The 19,672-nt window shown below is 36.4% G+C and overlaps 1 protein-coding gene across 1 annotated transcript in view; it reads left to right on the plus strand.

Annotated features, from left to right (window-relative positions):
* The window catches only part of LOC123526771 (bifunctional glutamate/proline--tRNA ligase-like), a 67,122-nt gene that overhangs the window by 11,148 nt on the left and 36,302 nt on the right, over positions 1–19,672 (plus strand). The window contains exons 7-21 of the mRNA XM_053520355.1: positions 2,792–2,918; positions 6,787–6,979; positions 7,115–7,286; positions 7,598–7,722; positions 8,738–8,846; positions 9,153–9,237; positions 9,420–9,479; positions 10,034–10,144; positions 10,832–10,968; positions 11,524–11,575; positions 12,278–12,436; positions 14,138–14,250; positions 14,685–14,796; positions 17,055–17,210; positions 18,276–18,491. Of these exons, the coding sequence (XP_053376330.1) occupies positions 2,792–2,918; positions 6,787–6,979; positions 7,115–7,286; positions 7,598–7,722; positions 8,738–8,846; positions 9,153–9,237; positions 9,420–9,479; positions 10,034–10,144; positions 10,832–10,968; positions 11,524–11,575; positions 12,278–12,436; positions 14,138–14,250; positions 14,685–14,796; positions 17,055–17,210; positions 18,276–18,491 (1,927 nt within the window). The remainder of the gene's footprint in view (positions 1–2,791; positions 2,919–6,786; positions 6,980–7,114; positions 7,287–7,597; positions 7,723–8,737; positions 8,847–9,152; positions 9,238–9,419; positions 9,480–10,033; positions 10,145–10,831; positions 10,969–11,523; positions 11,576–12,277; positions 12,437–14,137; positions 14,251–14,684; positions 14,797–17,054; positions 17,211–18,275; positions 18,492–19,672) is intronic.

Genomic DNA, 19,672 nt, shown 5'->3' on the forward strand with positions numbered 1-19,672 from the left:
TAGCTTGTTACTTAGCAGTGTTTGTTCAGAGGCTAATGGGTAAATTAACAATGTCCTAGGCTAGCAGTTAGTACCTAGCTTCTAACTTAGCAGTGTTTGTTCAGAGGCTAATGGGTAAATTAACAATGTCCTAGGCTAGCAGTTAGTAGCTAGCTTGTTACTTAGCAGTGTTTTTCCAGAGGCTCATGGGTAAATTAACAATGTCCTAGGCTAGCAGTTAGTAGCTAGCTTGTTACTTAGCAGTGTTTGTTCAGAGGCTAATGGGTAAATTAACAATGTCCTAGGCTAGCAGTTAGTAGCTAGCTTGTTACTTAGCAGTGTTTGTTCAGAGGCTAATGGGTAAATTAACAATGTCCTAGGCTAGCAGTTAGTAGCTAGCTTGTTACTTAGCAGTGTTTGTTCAGAGGCTAGTGCGTAGGTCATAAGTGTTGTCCAGAGGCTAGCAGGTAATTTGTTATAACAGAGTTTGTCTGAAGGCAAGTTGGTAAATTAACAATGTTTGTCCAGAGGCTAGTTGATATGTTAACAGCATTTTCCGGCTGCTAGTGAGTAAGTAAACGGTGTATGTCAATTGGCTATCATGTAACTTAACAGTTTTTACCCAGAGACTAGCGCGTAGCTACAGTGTTTGTACATGGCTTTGTGAGTAACTTAACAGTGTTTATCCAGAAGCTATTGGGTAAGTTAAGAGTGTTTGTCCATGGACTGGTTGTTGGTAATTTAACAGTGTTTATTCAGAGACTAGTGGGTAACTTAACAGTGTTTATTCAGAGGCTATTTGGTAAGTTGAGTGTTTGTCCATAGACTAGTTGGTAATTTAACAGTGTTTATTCAGAGGCTAGTGGGTAACTTAACAGTGTTTGTCCATGGCCGAGTGGGTAAGTTAACAGTATTTATCAATGGCCAGGTGGGTGACTTAACAGTGTTTGTCCGTGGCCTAGTGGGTAAGTTAACAGTGTTTATTCAGAGGCTATTGGGTAAGTTAAGAGTGTTTGTCCTTGGAGTAGTTGGTAATTTAACAGTGTTTATTCAGAGGCAAGTGGGTAACTTAACAGCGTTTGTCCAGAAGCTAATGGGTAAGTTGACATTGTCCATAGGCTAGTTTGTTACTGAACAGTGTCTAGAGGCAAGCAGGTGAGTTAATAATTTGTCGAGAGCCTAGTGGGTAAGTTAAAAGTGTTTGTCCAGAGGCCAGGGTTTGAGGGATGAGGGGTAAGCTAACAGTGTTTGTCCAAAGGCCAGGGTTTGAGGGGTGAGGGGTAAGCTAACAGTGTTTGTCCAAAGGCCAGCAGTTAACATTGTATACAGAGATGAGTGGGTATGTAAACAGTGTTTATCCATATGCTAGTGGGTAAGTTAACAGTGTTTGTCCAGAGGTCATCAGTTTAGTTACCAGTGTTGGCATGCTTCTTGGTTATCTCAGATTTCAGACACACAAAGGTACTGGCTTGCCTATAAATCAAGTAGATCTTAAAATTTTGGAATATACACGCCATCAGAGGCATGGAAGCAAAAACAAAATAATTTTGCAGTTGACTTTGCATTAGTTCAATTAACTTTATAGGTAAGAGCCAGTCATGTTAATTTGAATGCTTAGAGAATATAGCACAGTAACAGTGATGCATATACAGTGAAACACTGATTATTTTAGCATTTCATGTGATTCTCAGCTGTTTTTCTTAAGTTATTATGCCTCAAGAAACAAAGTATAAAGGGGCTATATTGGAGTAGCGCATGGCTATGTCTGGTATGCCCATCTTTAATTCATGTCAGCTCCATATACCGGTACTCTGAACCTCTGGGAAGATTTTTATGCCCCCAGCATCTACTGATGTGGGAGGCATATAGTGATTGTCCAGTCCATCCGTCCGTCCGTACGAGGTTAACCAAATGGGACTGTTTCGTCTAGCATCAATACCCCTAACTAGAAAGACTTGATACTAATGCAGATGTAACCTTTGACCATTCCTCATCTTCAGACATCACCTGACCTCAGTTTGACCTTGACCTTGAACTTGACCTCGTTTTGGACTTAGGCTGCTTTGTATCGACAAGGATGCCACCGGGGGCATCAAGCGTTTATTAAACACAGCTCCTTGTCATTAAATCTTAACCAACTTTTAACCTCATTAAGGTATCATGCAGAGAGCACAATCTTATAACTAGGTCTGATTTCAAAGGTAAAATAGCTTAACTTTATGTCCACCCTATAGATTTTCAGTTGTCAAAATGATGTACAGGGTTTACAACCTAGGTCACTAGGCCACATTTGGAGGTCAAAGGTCAAATTGAGTTGTTTTTTGTACACTTCATATCTTTCTAAATGCTTGATAGACTATCATAGAATAACATGAGATATTTGCATCATGCAGAATGCACAACCCAGGTCATTAGGTTCATGGTCAAGGTCACAACTAAGGTCAAAGATAATTATAATAGCTTAAATTTGTTTCAGCTCTTCTTAACCACATTTATATGGAATTACATCAGTTGTTAACCTTATTAAGACAACATGCAGATCGACAAACCAGGTCACTAGATTCCTGGTCATTTCACATTTGAAAGTCAAAGGTTCTGATAGCAGCATTTTCCTTTCCCTGTATCAGAGTGGCAGCTGGGGGTATTAATTGCCTTTAGTGATAGCTCTAGTCTATGTTTAGATTGCTTGAAACCCTGGGTCACTCAGACATTTTATTCATCCCCTTTCAACCATGATTGATTGGTGTTCTGTACCAGAAGAGCAAGATTATGGATAATGTCATCTAAAAATGTATTTTATCTTGTCTTGCAGGTATTTGCACATAGGTCATGCCAAGGCAGCCCTGTTAAATCAGTACTACCAGCAGAATTTCAAGGGGACACTAATTATGAGGTTTGATGATACCAATCCAGCCAAAGAAAATGAGGAATTTGAGAAGGTATTCTAAGTAAATTGTTTATTTTAATACTCAAAAAGATTACAACTAAACCATGCTTTGTATCTTTTAATTACTACACAATAAGATTTTATATTGTAATGTTAATATTTCAATATGTTACAAATCAAACAAATAATATATTTACTAAATGAATACAAGGTTGGGTAGTTATTGGCCGCTCAAAAACAAAGATGTACTTGACGAGGTATCTCGCCAAGTATGTGAATAAAGTAAACGGAAGGAGACCAGGCGCTTCTTGCTAAAATTTGCCAACTATTACAATGAAACTCTGCACTGTCACATAATTTACACTCTCATAACGTGGTAGCAAAACCGGCTAATTTCAACATAACGTAACTCTGCACTGTCGGACATAACGAGGTAGCAATACCGACTAACTTAAACATAATGTGGCAATGCACGGCAACTTGGGTGCCAGTAGTCACGGTATGATAGTTACCAGACACGACCAGGTATCCAGGAATGACGGGTCAACACATACCAAAACCACTGCGTGAAGGAAAGCAGTAAGTTGCATGCTAGAGGGTTGATAACGCAATACAAAGCAATATGCAATACAAAGCAATACCCAATACAAAACTAGATTTGGCCAGGTACTATGGGCAAAACCTATTCAACCCTAGCCACATAACAACATAAGAGTAACACATGCCGAAAATACAGTGCTTTGTAAGTTCTTGCCAGACAATAGATATATTTTTATGAAACAATATTTATTTTCAAATTATACTTATCAGTTTATTGTAAACTAATGTAAGCAGACACACCTGATCACCTTCCAGTTTATAGAATTTTCCGATATGAAAATAGAGCGACGTTAATTATAAAATACAAAGAAAAGGATATTGTTCGCAAATATGTCTACATAAATGGCGTTCAGATATTTCTCGGTGAGAATATTTACAGTCACATTGATCTATTTTCTCAAAAGTTCAGTGATTGTCTATGTCACATTTGATAGTACTTATCACATTTTAAATGAATTCACAAATCACATGTAATTTAAACAAGAACTTCCAGGAACAGTTCAGTGATTGTCTATTTCACCTTTAATAGTACTTATCACATTTCAAATGAACGCACAATTACATGTAACTATAACAAGAATATCCAGGAACAGTAATTCACATGCTTAAAATGATCTCAAAAGAGTTCATTGGTTACCACACCTTTTCTTCATATGAATGTCCTGGAATCGCCGGATATCCCTTTTCGCAGCGATAGTTACTGGCATAAAGTTCCTGTGTAGAACCTTCAAACTTCATAGGTTGATAGGACTTAAGAGTAGATGACCCCTGTTGTTTTTGGGGTCACTCCATCAAAGGTCACAGGGGGCTGAACATAGAAAACTCTTTCCAATCGATAACTTGAGAACCACTTGACCGAGAATGTTGAAACTTAATAGTATGATTGGACATGCAGAGTAGATGACCCTTACTGATTTTGGGGTCACTCGATCAAAGGTCAAGGTCATAGGGGCCTGAACATGGAAAACCATTTCCAATTCATAACCTGAGAACAACTAGGCCCAGAATGTTGAAACTTAGCGGGATGATCCCTATTGCAGCCAACCATCATTGTCTCTGTGACTTTCACTCCTGTCCCCTATTGACTTCTTGCCAATACAACTATGCATTGGGGAAGACATGCGCTTTTCTACGAAAGTGTCTTCTAGTTCAATCCTCCATTTATGGCTTTGCAGGGCTTCCATTAAGCGGCGTCCAGGCGTAAAATACGCCAGAAATTATTGTCTGTACGCCAATTCACAATCTTAGAGGCGTACAAAGGACTTCCGATATTTTCAAAGGACGACAAAATCAATACACTGTGACGTAACTTTACTAGAATGACGTGATTAGCTCCTCCCCATAACTTATCAAAGCGGTTTAACTCTTGATGATTGACAGCCTCGTAAAAACTGCCGGCAGTGTTTGAAGTGTGTGACAGTGTGAAAGCATCGTGTTTGATAGAGAACGTCTGTAAATGTAAACCGTTATCCAGATCAGCTGATGTGTTTAAAAGGTGTTAATTGCCGACAGTAAAAGGCTTGGATTAAATTGCTGAAACAAGCTCCTAAGTCGGAAGACAAAGTATCTAATTGTGGAAAATGTATCGATAATTTCAGCACAAAAACCTCAGCAAGTAACTATATTTTAGCAAATGACATTTCACATCCAGTTTAAATTAATACATTTTTTACCGATTGGTAATAAATTTGCTACTTACTTTGGATTTTCATAAATGATAAATCCTCCTTTTACAGTATTTTTAGGGGAAAAAAACACATTCAATTTGTCTCCTAGTAAAAACTGATATCTCTGACACTTTTCGACCAGCATATGGCAGCTAAACATCAAAAGGAGTGTCGGCAAAATTTTCCTTTATTGATTTTCTTTGATGTGGGATGAAAGTTAACTGGTTGGGTATTGCAAGGTGAATGACATAATCTGACATAATTCTACTCCAAGTAAAATGTACTTTAGATTTTTTAAGTGGATTTTCGTTTTGTAGCTGAACAACAGTAAGTCTGGTGATTTTAGTTGCTGTACATATAGAAAAAACAATAAAATATTTTTTGTTAAATAAGATGTTTTCTAATCAGTCTAGTGGCCCTTTTCTCTAAATTCTATTACTTTACACATTGTTCTGAACCAATTAGATATGATGATGATAGTAATGATTATGATGATGATGATGGTGATGATGATGTTGATGGTATTGAAGGTCATTGTACAAAGTGATACTATGTAGGACTCCAAGAAAATTTTAGAGGGACTCCAAAATCTGAATGTTAGGCAGTCCTGACTCCATGAAATGGAATCCTAATGGAAGCCCTGGCTTTGACTTCATACTTGTAATATTGAAAGTAGTGACTTTCTAACCATTTAATTATTCATATTCTCAATTTTTTAAATTTTTCTCTCTTTTTCCGTTGCTGGAAGTTGAGTAAAGATATTCACATTTATTATTTAGACTAATACTGTTCATTATCCCCCATTTTTTCAAAGAAAAAAGGAGGAACATAGGAATAGGCGTTTTCCGTCACTCTTTGTATCTGTTCCATAAGTCTGCGGTTCATCAAGAGATTTTAAAATTGCTTGGCACTTAGTCACCATAACAAAATAATGTGTCACATGCAAGACCCAAGTTCAAAGGGCAAGGTCACACTTTGTGGTAAATTTTGTGGTCTGTCTGTCGGTCTGTCAGTCTGTCCGCAGTTTTCATGTCCGGTCCATATCTTTGTCATCTAGGATGGATTTTCAAATAACTTGGCATGAATGTGTACCACAGTAAGACGACGTGTCGCGCGCAAGACCTAGGTCCGTAGCTCAAAGGTCAAGGTCACACTTAGACGTTAAAGGTCATTTTTCATGATAGTGCATTCGTGTCCGGTCCATATCTTTGTCATCCATGGATGGATTTTCAAATAACTTGGCATGAATGTGTACCACAGTAAGACGATGTGTCACGTGTAAGACCCAGATCCGTAGCTCAAAGGTCAAGGTCACACTTAGAAGTTAAAGGTCATATTTCATGATAATGCATTGATGGGCGTGTCCGGTCCATATCTTTGTCATTCATGCATGGATTTTAAAATTATTGGGCATGAATGTGTACCACAGTAAGACGACGTGTCGCGCGCAAGACCCAGGTCCGTAGGTCAAAGGTCCTAAACTCTAACATCGGCCATAACTATTCATTCAAAGTGCCATCGGGGGCATGTGTCATCCTATGGAGACAGCTCTTGTTTTTTGTTTTTTTTTCATTTTACACAGGTTCGTCCTAAAGTACGCAACAAGCTCACTATTGTGACAAACTTTCCAATGTTATTATTGCTTTTCATTAGGTCATCTTGGATGATGTAGCAATGTTGGGAATAAAGTACGACCGGTTCACTCACACGTCAGACCACTTTGACAGGCTGATGGAACTCTGTGAAAAGATGATACGAGAGGGAAAAGCTTTCGTTGATGACACTGACCCAGAAACAATGAAGAAAGAGCGAGAGGAAAGAGCTAACTCTAAAAATAGGGACAACTGTAAGTACATGTTACTTAATTTTTGATATAATAGATTAAAATGGCTGGATTTAACACATAATGTTGTAGTATAGCATACAGTTTAAACTTTCTGTGGAATATTTTTTTTAAACAAGGCAAAATTTTATGTTTCAGCTGTTGAGAAGAATCTGTCATTATGGGAGGAGATGAAAAAAGGTACAAGTAAAGGTCAGACTTGCTGTGTACGGGCTAAAATAGATATGAAATCTGACAATGGGTGTATGAGGGATCCCACCATGTATAGATGTAAAAATGAAAGTCATGTTCGAACTGGCAATAAATACAAGTATGCAACTTTATCTTTATGTCAAATTTTAATAAGCCAACTTGTTTTTTAAACAGTATGATATTATAGTTTATTTGTGGACATATCCTGAATGTAGAAGTACTTTAAGAAAAATTGAAAGATGTCCAATGAAATTCTTTCAAATTATTGGGCATATTTGTAGTATTTGGATTTTTTTGCTTTGCCTATTCCAATGAATCTAGCAGGTATTGTACCACTAGAATATTAAGGCATAATTTCTAGATATTTTTCTAAGACATACAAATATCCTATGTCTAAAAACATGTCTGAAGTATTTGGCCATATTTCAGGGCATATCCGACGTATGACTTTGCTTGTCCTATAGTGGATAGTGTAGAGGAAGTGACCCATGCTATGAGGACAACGGAATACCTAGATAGAGATCATCAGTATATGTGGTTCTTAGATGCCTTAGGTAATATTTTGAGTATTATCATTGTGTTAATGGCATAAATATTTTCATAAATGTCCTGTGTTTCTGTAAGTAAATAGATGCATGTCTTTCTGTAAGCTATGTGCTGGGTTTGCTCAACATGGAGATATACTGGCAATGAAGAGCTTAACAGATGTACCTGAAGTTATTTATTATCTACCCAAGACGGTGAATCTGGGGCCAAGAGCTTAAGGCTGCTAACTTAACATCAGTTCCTCCTCACCTCTGCGAGTTTGAGCTCAGCTTTTGTCAAAGAAGGAAACCATCATATTTGGTTGCATGGCATGTGAAAGTGGGGTGGTTCTATCCAAGTGCCGCCTGAAGGAAATGGACAGTCACAGTTTGCTTATTTGTGTTGATGTGACCTATAACTCGACATACATCTGATTCATACCTTGGAGAGGCAAATGTTCTCTGTGACTTTTGTCTCTGGATGTCCAAAGATATTCATCATCCAACTCTGAATTGACATAGAGTAGGTGCCACCTTGTTTGTGGAGGAAAGTTGATACTGGTGTGAAATCAAGATACAATGGTAGGTTTGCTGACTGCAGTAACAACTGAAATACCATTAAAAAGGTAACCCAAAATATATTTCAAAAGAACTCACTGAATATATGATATAAATGTACATATTAATAGCTCTTTTATGAGACTGCTCAGACTTCAGGCATGCCCATTTGGTTAGCCAAAGACTGTGAATTGAGAGGTCACAAGTTTGATTCCTGGCAGAGGCATATGTTTGTGATTATTTGACTAGATGAAATGTATTGTTGGTCCTTCGCCTTGGATTCAGATGGAAGTTGTCATTTACATGGGGGGGTCTGTACTGGTACAAATTACAGGAACCCCATTTAGATTAACTGACCACTGGTACATAACAGAAGTGCTGTTGAAAAACCACGTTTAACCCATATACTGAAAACAAAAATGATCATTATCAAATTGAAAGTTGTGTGTAACTGTATGTTTTGTATATGTGTGCTGTTTGTTTACAGGTCTCAGAAAACCTTACATTTACTCGTATAGTAGGCTGAACCTACAGAACACAGTTCTCTCTAAGAGGAAACTCACTTGGTTTGTTGATTCTGGCATGGTAGATGGATGGTATGTGATGTTTTTAAAGATACTTGAAACAAATTTACACCTATATTGTTAGAAAATGCAAAAATGATTGTATATTGATGGTCATTCAAAACAGGTCACATCTTACCATTTATGTATAAACATTAAGAGAAAATGATTATCTTTTGAAGCATATGAGACATGCATATTATTTTATGGTCTTTGTCTTCCTTCAGTAATGATACTGAATTATGGGTTTGAATGTGGATTCATTGATATAAATCGTGTTGTTTACAGGTTTTATTTGTGTTAAAGACAGAGTGTATTTATACTATGTGTACATTACAGGGATGATCCTCGGTTCCCAACTGTGAGAGGGGTATTGAGGAGAGGGATGACTGTAGAAGGCTTAAAACAGTTTATTGTAGCTCAGGTATGTTTTTCTGTTTATCTAATGTCATCTTAAAGTAAAAGATACAGTCTAACCCATAAGTTTGATAAAAAAAAAATTTTTTGATGAATTTATCTGAAAGTTGATCTTAACTTTGGCAACATAATGCTTTCTTATGCTTTAAGGTGTTACAAACTTTGTAATCATCTAAAATTCTATTTCAGGGTTCTTCAAAGTCAGTCAATATGATGGAATGGGACAAGATATGGGCTGTTAATAAGAAGGTACAGTTTCAACATTAAATATACCTCTTAAAAGTACCTGTCTCTTTGATGAGACTTTCAAGCATGGCCAATTTCTTACAAAAGTAACATGAACAAGAAAAATATTTATGTCATTAATACTTGTAGTATTTTCTTAACAACAATAAGGATGTAGCTGTTGATAGATACAAGTGTCTTTGTTCATTTCAAGTTCATTCATTACAGTTGTAAAATACAATATACAAGTAATGCTCAGGTTGTTAGCTTTAACAGTTGAAAGATTGTCAGATAGTTACTATAGGTACCAAATAATTAGAAGGCTATAGTTTTAAAAACATTTGCATTCATCTCACATACTATGAAATCATTTAATTTCATGGGCATGAAATTTCATGGTTTTGATTTTGCGGGGATATGAATTTGTGGATTTCAAATTATGAATACTAAATGAATGGAAATTGTACTTAGTTCATCAGGTTTTAATTTCATTGATTGACTCAACCAAAAAATCCACAAAAAGTAGTCCCCCATGAAAATTAATGCCACTGTAATTACCTCTGTGTCTGTTTACACAGGTGATAGATCCTGTAGTACCACGATACACAGCTCTTCTCAAGGCTGAGGTAGTTGTTGTCAATGTGAAGGGAGCAACAGAGGGATCTAAGCAAGTTGGAAAACACCCAAAGGTATTGATGAATTTGATTTTGTTGAGACCATCTCAAATTTCAACATATCCCGAAAAAGATTTTTCAAATTCCATATCTTGAATACACATTTGTGCTGTGTGGGTCATTTATCAAAATAACATGATTTTTGGGAATTGATATTTCAGACTAAGTAAAGCCCAAAATGCTGATAGTTCAACTTCAGTCTGATTAAAATCCAATAAGTGCTATACATACTTTAGTTAGATTGACTAATAATTATATAATCTGTTAATTATTTTGTAACATTACAGATTTCTTAAAAAGTTTTTGTATAGCTGGGCTATCATAACTTACATCCAGGTACATGTTTTGTTTGGTTTATAGCAAGATGTGAGTTCTTCATTTAATGAATTATTTGTGCCTATATATGATTTCCTTCCATCCTGTCCCATCCCAAAGTGATTTCCTTGAGTATATCTGAAACCAATACAGGTAATTATTTTGAAACTCAGAAAGTTAAAAGTCAAGGTAACATTGATGTCAAGACTAACAGTGATCTAGGATCTATAACTGGAGAATGCTTGGCTTATCGTTTTTGGGGGTTATTTAGTAGTCATGGGTCAAAGTCATGGGTATGACAGGCCATCATAAGGGAACATATGTTTATTATAAATCATTCTTGTCAGTGTTCGACTATGATTTAATTCTTTACCTATTTGTTTTTAGAATGAAGAAGCAGGATTAAAAACTATCTACTACTCTTCAAAGTTGTACATTGATGGTGCTGATGCTGCAGTGATCAGTGAGGGAGAAATTGTTACCTTCATAAACTGGGGAAACCTCCGTATTGCCAAGATAAACAAGTAAGCTCATCATTCAGGGTGCAAATCTGTATAACATTATTCTTTACTCTGAATGCATTTGAGCTGTGCCATGAGAAAACCAACATAGTGTGTTTGCGACCAGCATGGATCCAGACCAGCATCCGCATCTGCACCAGTTTCTCTAATTGCAATAGGCTTTGAAAGCGAACAGCATGGATCCTGACCAGACTGTGCAGGCTGGTCTGGATCCATGCTGGTCGCAAACGCACTATGTTGGTTTTCTCATGGCACGGCTCATATATTGATGCAGTGTTTCACTGCCCCCTTGCAGGAGGAGATGGAAAACTGATAAGTAAGGGAGAAAGTGTTCCATACATAAGTTGAGAGAAACTTTATAAATGATGATATTTTTTATGTTTTTTTTTTATGCTGAAAGGCATTAATTATATCTTAAGAATTTAAGGTTTTCTCTTGGAGTTTACTTCAACACTGTTAATAAGGTCTTAGACTGTGCAATGGATTGGAAAAAGATTGAATTTATAGGGAGTGACAAGTTTCAGCAAATACATGTATGTATATGATACTTTGTTTCAGATCTGGAGGTAAAATTACATCGATTGATGCTGAACTTAACCTGGAGAATACAGTAAGTGGAATTATGTATTTTTATACCCCTTAATATAAGGTGTATGGCAGCTATATTTGAGTGTTGCATGTCCATCCATTGATCCATCCATTCATAGGTTTTGCTGTCCACCTGTTTTGTCTGTGCATATCTTCTTAATCACTGGGAAGATTTTTGTAAAACTTGAATTATTTACCCAATCGAGACACCATGCATTATGCACAACCACTGTCACTAGATCCAATGTAATTGCCATAGTTTTAGAAGTCAAAGGTTAAATAGCTTAACTTTGGTCTGCTCCATATTGTCTAAACTGCTTGGAAGGTTTTCATGAAAACAAGCACCAGTTCTTAGCCTCAGTTCACACAACCTACTTCAAATCACTTGTTCCTTGCCTGCATGTGTTCAAACCCTGTTGATGTCTATGTGTGAAGAAAACTTGTAGCTGGCCTGGAGATGATAGGTGGGTGTCCATGCCTTAAATAATGGCCAGAGTGGCACAGGGGGTCTTCTTTCTTCCACCGTTAAAAATGGATAGTGGCAATATGAACAAGGTGTATTAAGGTGATTTAAATCAGAAACAGACTTTAATTACCATGGAAATTTTGACTGGGTATGGCAGTACTTTCTTTAGTAGTGTTTACTGTTTTGGAAGCATTTATCAGGTTTACCTGATGTGAGAATAAAGACCATGTGGTATAAAACATATTTATGCAATTGTAGGACTACAAGAAAACTCAGAAGATAACGTGGTTGGGAGAAACATCAGATTCTGCAGGCCAGTTTACACCAACAGTTTGTGTTCACTATGACCACATCATCACCAAGGCTATCCTGGGCAAGGAGGAAGATTTTAAAGAATATGTGAATAAGAACTCAAAGGTAAAAACAACTATTTTGTGAAATTTAATGTATTTAGAAGAACCATTACTCTGAGAAGAAGAGTTGATTTTAAGCTCACCGTGATGGAAGCCACCAGAGCTATTGCAATAGCCCTGGCATCAGCATCGTTTGTAGACAGAAACTTCATATTTGCTTTCTCCATGATGATACTAAGTGGCAAATGTCCAATAACTTGCTTTCTTTTTGATGAAATTACACCTTTTTATGTGCTAAGCCATTTTTCAACAAAATTATTTTGGCGATTGTCAGCAAGGCAGTCTAAGTTACTACACATCACAGCAAAATAAAACGTCACACTTTCATTTCCATTGTAATACCAACTGAATGACATAGTTTCTCAATAATAACATATCACAACTGAATGAAATTTCACACACTTCCTTGCCACTCTGAATGACATGAACTTCATAACTCTTACTATCACTTTGTAGAAATTATGCCTCTTTTAGTACATTTTTTATACAAATTAGATTTCAAGCCTCTATTTATTTTGTTTTTCTTAAATATATTTTGTTATTTATTTTCTGCTGTGAAGAAGAAGGGAGAATGTAGAAATGCTGAATAGAAATCCCCCCAGCACACTCACTTCACTCCACTCACACACCAAAAAAAAAAAATGTTTCAGTTTCATTGTCTCTTAGTATCCTTTCTTCCCTTCCTTCCCACATTCTTAAGAAAAGGCATTTGTCAGAAATAAAAAAAAAATACACAGGAATCTATAACTGGCCGTCTGTCCGTAGACGCAATCTTGTGCGCACCTTCTCTCCTTATCCCCTTGACAGAATTTAATGAAACTTCACACAAGTGATCAGTACCAACAGTAGTTGTGCATGGGGCATGTTAAGTTCTTTTAGAAAAAAAATCTGCAGAGTAATGGGACTTCGTTTTTTTGTTACTATACTATATACATAGACACAATCTTGTGCGCACCATCTCTCCTCATCCCCTTGACACAATTTAATGAAACTTCACACAAGTGATCAGTACCAACAGTAGTTGTGCATGGGGCATGTTAGGTTCTTTTAATTAAAAATTTGCAGAGTTATGGGACTTTGTTTTTTTGTTACTATACTATATACATAGACACAATCTTGTGCGCACCATCTCTCCTCATCCCCTTGACACAATTTAATGAAACTTCACACAGTGATCAGTAACAACAGTAGTTGCATGTTAGGCATGTTAGGTTCTTTCAGTGACAAAAATTGCAGAGTTATGGGACTTTGTTTCTTGTTAACATACTATTTACATACAGTCTGCATATGCAATCTTGTGCGTGCCTAATCTACCAAACCCTTGCACACAATTTAATGAAACTTCACACAAGTGATCAGTACCAACCCTAGTTGTGCATGGTGCATGTTACATTCTTTTAGATAAATATTCTGCATAGTTATGGGACTTTGTTTTTTGTTACTATACTGTATACATACAGTCTATATACATACAGTCCACATAATTATGCAATCTTGTGTGCGGGGGGTACATTCATCACCTTTAGTGATAGCTCTAGTTTAAAAATGTTTTGGAGAGGATACAAAGAATAAAATATCTACAGATTTTATCTGTTAAGAAGTTCTTATTTTCAGAACCAGTTTGTGATACATGTCTTTCAATATTTGCTTGAAGGCTGATTTACCTTTTTGCTAACAAACATTCTAACTGAAATATTTTTATCAGGAAGAGTTAACCATGATGGGAGACCCGTACCTGGCTACTCTGAAGAAAGGGGACATAATACAGTTACAGAGGAGGGGCTACTACATCTGTGACCAACCTTATGAACCTGTCAGGTAACGTTATACTAAATCTATTTTGGTCATAGATGATGTTACAGGAACTCCCATTGATTTAAGTATACCAGTAAATTAGTTTGTTCAAAAACTGCAAAAAAAATTATCATTTAAATAAAATTTGAGTAACGTTTTTTAATTCCAGTTTCAGATTTCAGTTTTTATGAAATGAATAAACTTTTTTCACAAGTTACTAAATTCTTTTACCTCTTCATTTAGTGGCAATGGAGAATCAGAATAGAAATTGCATCTTTCAAATGCGGTCCTAAAATAGAGCTATTTGTTGTGGAAATATATATTTTGTCTATTAGTTAAGTACAAATGTATCTGGATAATGAAGATATGAACCAGAAAAATGTCTTTGACACTGTGACAGGTAGTACAAAGCCACATTTTTATATGCCTCATAAGCTTGTTACAATATTATGTTTCAGTCGTTACACTGGCAAAGAGAGTCCTTGTGTTCTCTTCCTTATTCCTGATGGACACACGAAGGAAATGCCAACATCTGGATCTAAACACAAAGAAGAACCAAGCAAAAAAGAAGTAAGAATATATCTAACATTATTTGTCAAACTCCTTTTGATTGGGATACTGTAAAAGCGAATTTGAAATTTTGAGTTTGTTCACGAGGTTTAATTTAGCGAAGTTGTAAAAACGGTATCCTACTTGAATTAGAATTATACTAATGGTGAATATTTATGTGGGAATTAATTTTTGCGAGATGTAGGGCCTCGCAAATATAGTGAAAATTAAACCCTGGCAAAAATTAATTCTTTTACAATAATCCTATTAAAAGTGATCATAAGAATTGTGCAGTGATTTTTTTCAGTTTTTGGGGAAGGGGGTCGGTGCCCTTTGGAGGGGGAAAAATTCGACGTAAAACTAAGAAAAGGGGAATTTTCATTTGTGTTAAAGTAAACTATAGTTTCAAGTTTATTGATAAATTCAGGGCCCATAAGAGCATCTGACATGACATATAACACAATGTAGCATAAACATACCACATAACCAAATAAATTTTTCAAATGTGGAAAGGGTAAGACATCCATTAGACTACCAAAATTTACAACAGACATTAGGTCCCTTCTAAAACAAATCGGTGAGTGGCTGTTTTTTTTTTATTTCTGTCAAAGTCTGACATTTGCAGTCACTGTTACATTTGACCTGTCACAATAAAAACAAACTGTAAAAAACAATGTATGCGTTGGACTAGTCCCTTCCCAAAGCATAAAATCAAATCCTGACTGACTAGAAGATGGAAAACTCAACACTACCCGGCAAAACAAATAGAATGCAAATCATTTACAGACTAACATTCAACAGCGTTGTTGTGCAGAATAATAAAGCGCTTCGATGATTCTGATTTATCAAGAGAAGTTACTCCAACCGGTGTCGATGTAAACAAAATGCGAGATACCGCGGTGAACTGTTTTCTATATGAAAATAAATAAAATAAACTAGTGCATTAATGATTTAATTGATTGGAATTTTTTTTTATTTTCGGAGGGGAATTTTAGGCGTCGGAAAGGGGAAAAAAATATACTATTTTGAGGGGGGAATGGGGCCGAATTTCGCCGAATATTTTGGTGAAAAAAAACGCTGATTGTGGAACCACTACTCAGCCTGGTCTTCTGTAGCTTTTAATTTGTAAAAGGGTACATTTACACACAACACAGAAATGTTGCTAATAATAGTTTTAGGCATGAGACAATTTTACAGGGGAGAGCGTTGGTCTACAGATCACAGGGTCGTGAGTTCGATCCCCGGGTGGGGCATTTGTTCTCCATGACGATTGGATAAAAGACATGTGTCTGAAATCATTCATCCTCCACCTCTGATGATTCATATGGGGAAGTTGGCAGTTACTTGTTTGTACTGGTACAGAATCCAGGAACACTATTTAGGTTAACTGCCCACCATTACATGACTGAAATACTGTTGAAAAATGGCGTTAAACCCAAAACAAACAAACAAACAATTTTACAGCATATGAATACTTTAACTTCCCATAAATGACCGAAGTTCTTCCTGTAACTTCCATTTTTAGTCAGAAAAATGATTTCGCATGTAAGTGACACCCTCTGATAAGTCAAAGGATATGTAGGAACAATATTACACAGTGACAGTAATCAGCTTATTGTTCTATTTGTCAGATTTGTTCATGATCATGACTTATAGCAAATAAAAACTCTCCATCTGTCAGTCTGCAAATCTGGATCCTGCAATAACTCAAAAAGTATACAAGCTAGGTTCATAAAACTTAGTGTGTGTGATAGAGGGCAGTTTGTTAATTATGCACATACATGACTTATGCTTGTAGGTCAAAGGTCAAGGTCACTAATGAAGGTCAAGTAAAAAATGTTTCTGCTCCATAACTTTTATGTGTATTGATGGATTGTCTCTTTGACAGAAGAAATAATTGGTTCAGGTGCTATATAGTGATAGGGAACAACTCTCAAAATTATGTTTGGTTTGGCTTTTAGGAATTAACCATAAAAAAACAATGTCATGATTGTCATCTACTTAAACACTTCACTGTCTGTTTAAGTGCTTGAAAATAAATGCTATGGCCAGTAGGATAGCATTCCATATACTGTATATACTCGAGCTAAAATCATTATTTTCCCCACCATTAATAGGACAATTTGGTGGTGGGGGTGCGTTAATAATTTTAGGTTAGCAACATTCTTCCCTGGACCAAGTAGCCCTCTGGGAAATAACAACTACTCTTTATGCTTCAGTAATGATTGAAAATCGTCTAAATACATTAGTCACTGAAAAGAATTATGTTACTGTTTCAGAAAGCTCAAAGTAAGAAAGGCAAGGCTGCAGAGAAGTCCCCACAAGAAGAAATACCCCCAGCACAGCCAGGAGCCACTGATGTTACCCGGCTTAATGATCAGATCACAGAACAGGGAACCAAAGTCAGAGATCTGAAGGCAGCCAAGGCTTTCAAGGTTGGAGTTTTGTTTTTAGCTTGTCTGATTTTTGAAAAAACTCTACGAGGTATTGTCATCATTTTATCGTCAGCGTCAGCGTTGGTTAAAATTTTTGTCTAGGTCCATCTTGTCTCAAAAACTGTAAGATTATGGCCCTTTTTGTACTTAGAAAATTTGAGTTTCTTGGTTAAAAATTTTGTTTGGTTCACCTTTTCTCCGAAACTATAAGAGCTACAGCTTTGAAACTTTGCACACTTATTTTACATCATTAGATGACCATATAATCCAAGAATCATAACTCTTAACATGCACTTTGTAAGAATTATGGCCCTTCTTGTACTTAGAAATTCTGAACTGTAACACTTTCTTACATACTGTCCAGCACTTGCAGACGAGCGATGGCACTTGTGCTCTTGTTTATATTTGCAGAATGACTATATAATAAGCACATTATAAATGCATATACTGGCTAGAAATTTTTACAGTTCTTGAAAAAAAAAAGGACATTGGCAGTTATCATGTTTATTGATCCTGGTCTGGAGTACAATGAAATCATGTATGTTTACATACAGTCATGCTCTTAAACAGTTATAGCTAATAACTATATTGGTTAAATGTATTTGGAAAAAAAAGGATATATATTTTTGCCTGGAAGAACAATTTATTGCAGAAGTAGAGCAAATGATTCTAAACATTTTGCATTGGTAGATAAGCACTCGCCCCGTTCGTAAAATCAACTTGTTCATCATGGCTGAAACACTGATTATTGTATTATTCATGTGAGGAAGTCATCCAGCTGGCTTACGGAAAGTTGGTCGTTTATGGCCTATAATTGTATGGGGTAAAACAGCAACAATAATAATTACTGCAGGAAATTACTACTTTGTTGTTAATTCTTTTATGTCAGTTATAGCTCAAGAGTCGTCTTACATCACCACGATGTGAGATGGAGTTTTTCCTGCAATGTTGAGATCACAGGAAACCCAGGTCAGATATACAAGAAACAGTAATCATTAGCTGAAATATATTAATCGCATTGAAATTCCAAGTTTACTGTTAAATTATGTATATATCTATTTACAGCCAGAAGTTGATGCTGCAGTGAAGATATTACTGTCCCTGAAAGCAGACTATAAGACAGCCACTGGCAAAGATTGGAAACCAGGTCAACAACCAGCAACTGCCAGTAAACCTGCAGTCAGTGCACCATCTGCTGGGGGAGGGGCTGATGAGATCAATGAGAAGATTGCAGCACAAGGGAATACAGTGAGAGATTTGAAGGCCAAGAAAGCTGATAAAGTGTGTAAAATTAACACAACCTGTTACAACCTGTTCCATAAATAATTGATGACTTTGTCTGTATGTGTTAAACTTTCTCATTTAAATGAGAGTGTAGAGGGTATCCACCATAACTACTATAATAAAGATGGCCACTATTTTCTAATAAAATCTGAACAAGTCATGTTGGTCACTGCTAAAATATGCCAGAAATTACATTTTGCAACATATAGGTTAGAGACCACCAAATGTTTTCCCATAATCTTCCATTATAACATTATGGCATGTTTGGCCTTACATAAATTGAAACATTGATATCTAATCACATTTTTATGCCCCCGAAGGGAGGCATATTAGTTTTCAACTGTCCGTCCGTTCGTTTGTTAGTTCATTAGTCACAACATTAACTTTTTGCATGAAGGCACTTTACTCGTGAACCACTGCACCCAGGACCTTCAAACTTCACATGCTGATAGTACTTATTGAGTACACGACCCCTTCTGACTTTGGGGTCAAAGGTCAAGGTCACAGGGGCCAATGTTAACTTTTTGCATGAAGGCACTTTACTCGCGAACCACTGCACCAAGGACCTTCAAACTTAACTTGCTGATAGTACTTAATTGAGTACACGACCCCTACTGACTTTGGGGTCACCAGGTCAAAGGTCAAGGTCAAAGGTCAAGGTGCTTCAGGGGCATTTGTCACCATTAGTTACAGCTCTTGTTCAAGAACTATCTTAGTTCCACCAAAATATCAGACAAAAATCATATAAATTGTGATACTTTATTTAAGTAATTTTCTTGTGAATGAGATGACCGTCTGTATACATCGTTGGCATGGTGGGAGAAATTTGTTTGATAATACTTCTTTCCAATACATATAAAATGTAGCAGATTTTATCAAAATGTATAATGAAATACTGTAAATGCAGTAAACAATTTCTTTTTAGCTCAACTGTCACAAAGTGACAAGGTGAGCTATTGTGACCGCTTGATGTGCGTCGTCAGTCGTGCGTCATCCGTCAACAATTTCCTAAAAAAATCTTCTTGAAAACCACTGGGCAGAATTACACCAAACTTCACAGGAATGATTCTTGGGTGGCTCCCTTTCAAAATTATTCAAAGAATTGAATTCCATGCAGAACTCTGGTTGCCATGGCAAACGAAAGAAAAAAAAACTTTAAAAATCTTCTTGTCCAAAAC

Source organism: Mercenaria mercenaria, chromosome 1 (genome assembly GCF_021730395.1).
Source record: "Mercenaria mercenaria strain notata chromosome 1, MADL_Memer_1, whole genome shotgun sequence".
NCBI classification, from domain to species: Eukaryota; Metazoa; Mollusca; class Bivalvia; order Venerida; family Veneridae; genus Mercenaria; species Mercenaria mercenaria.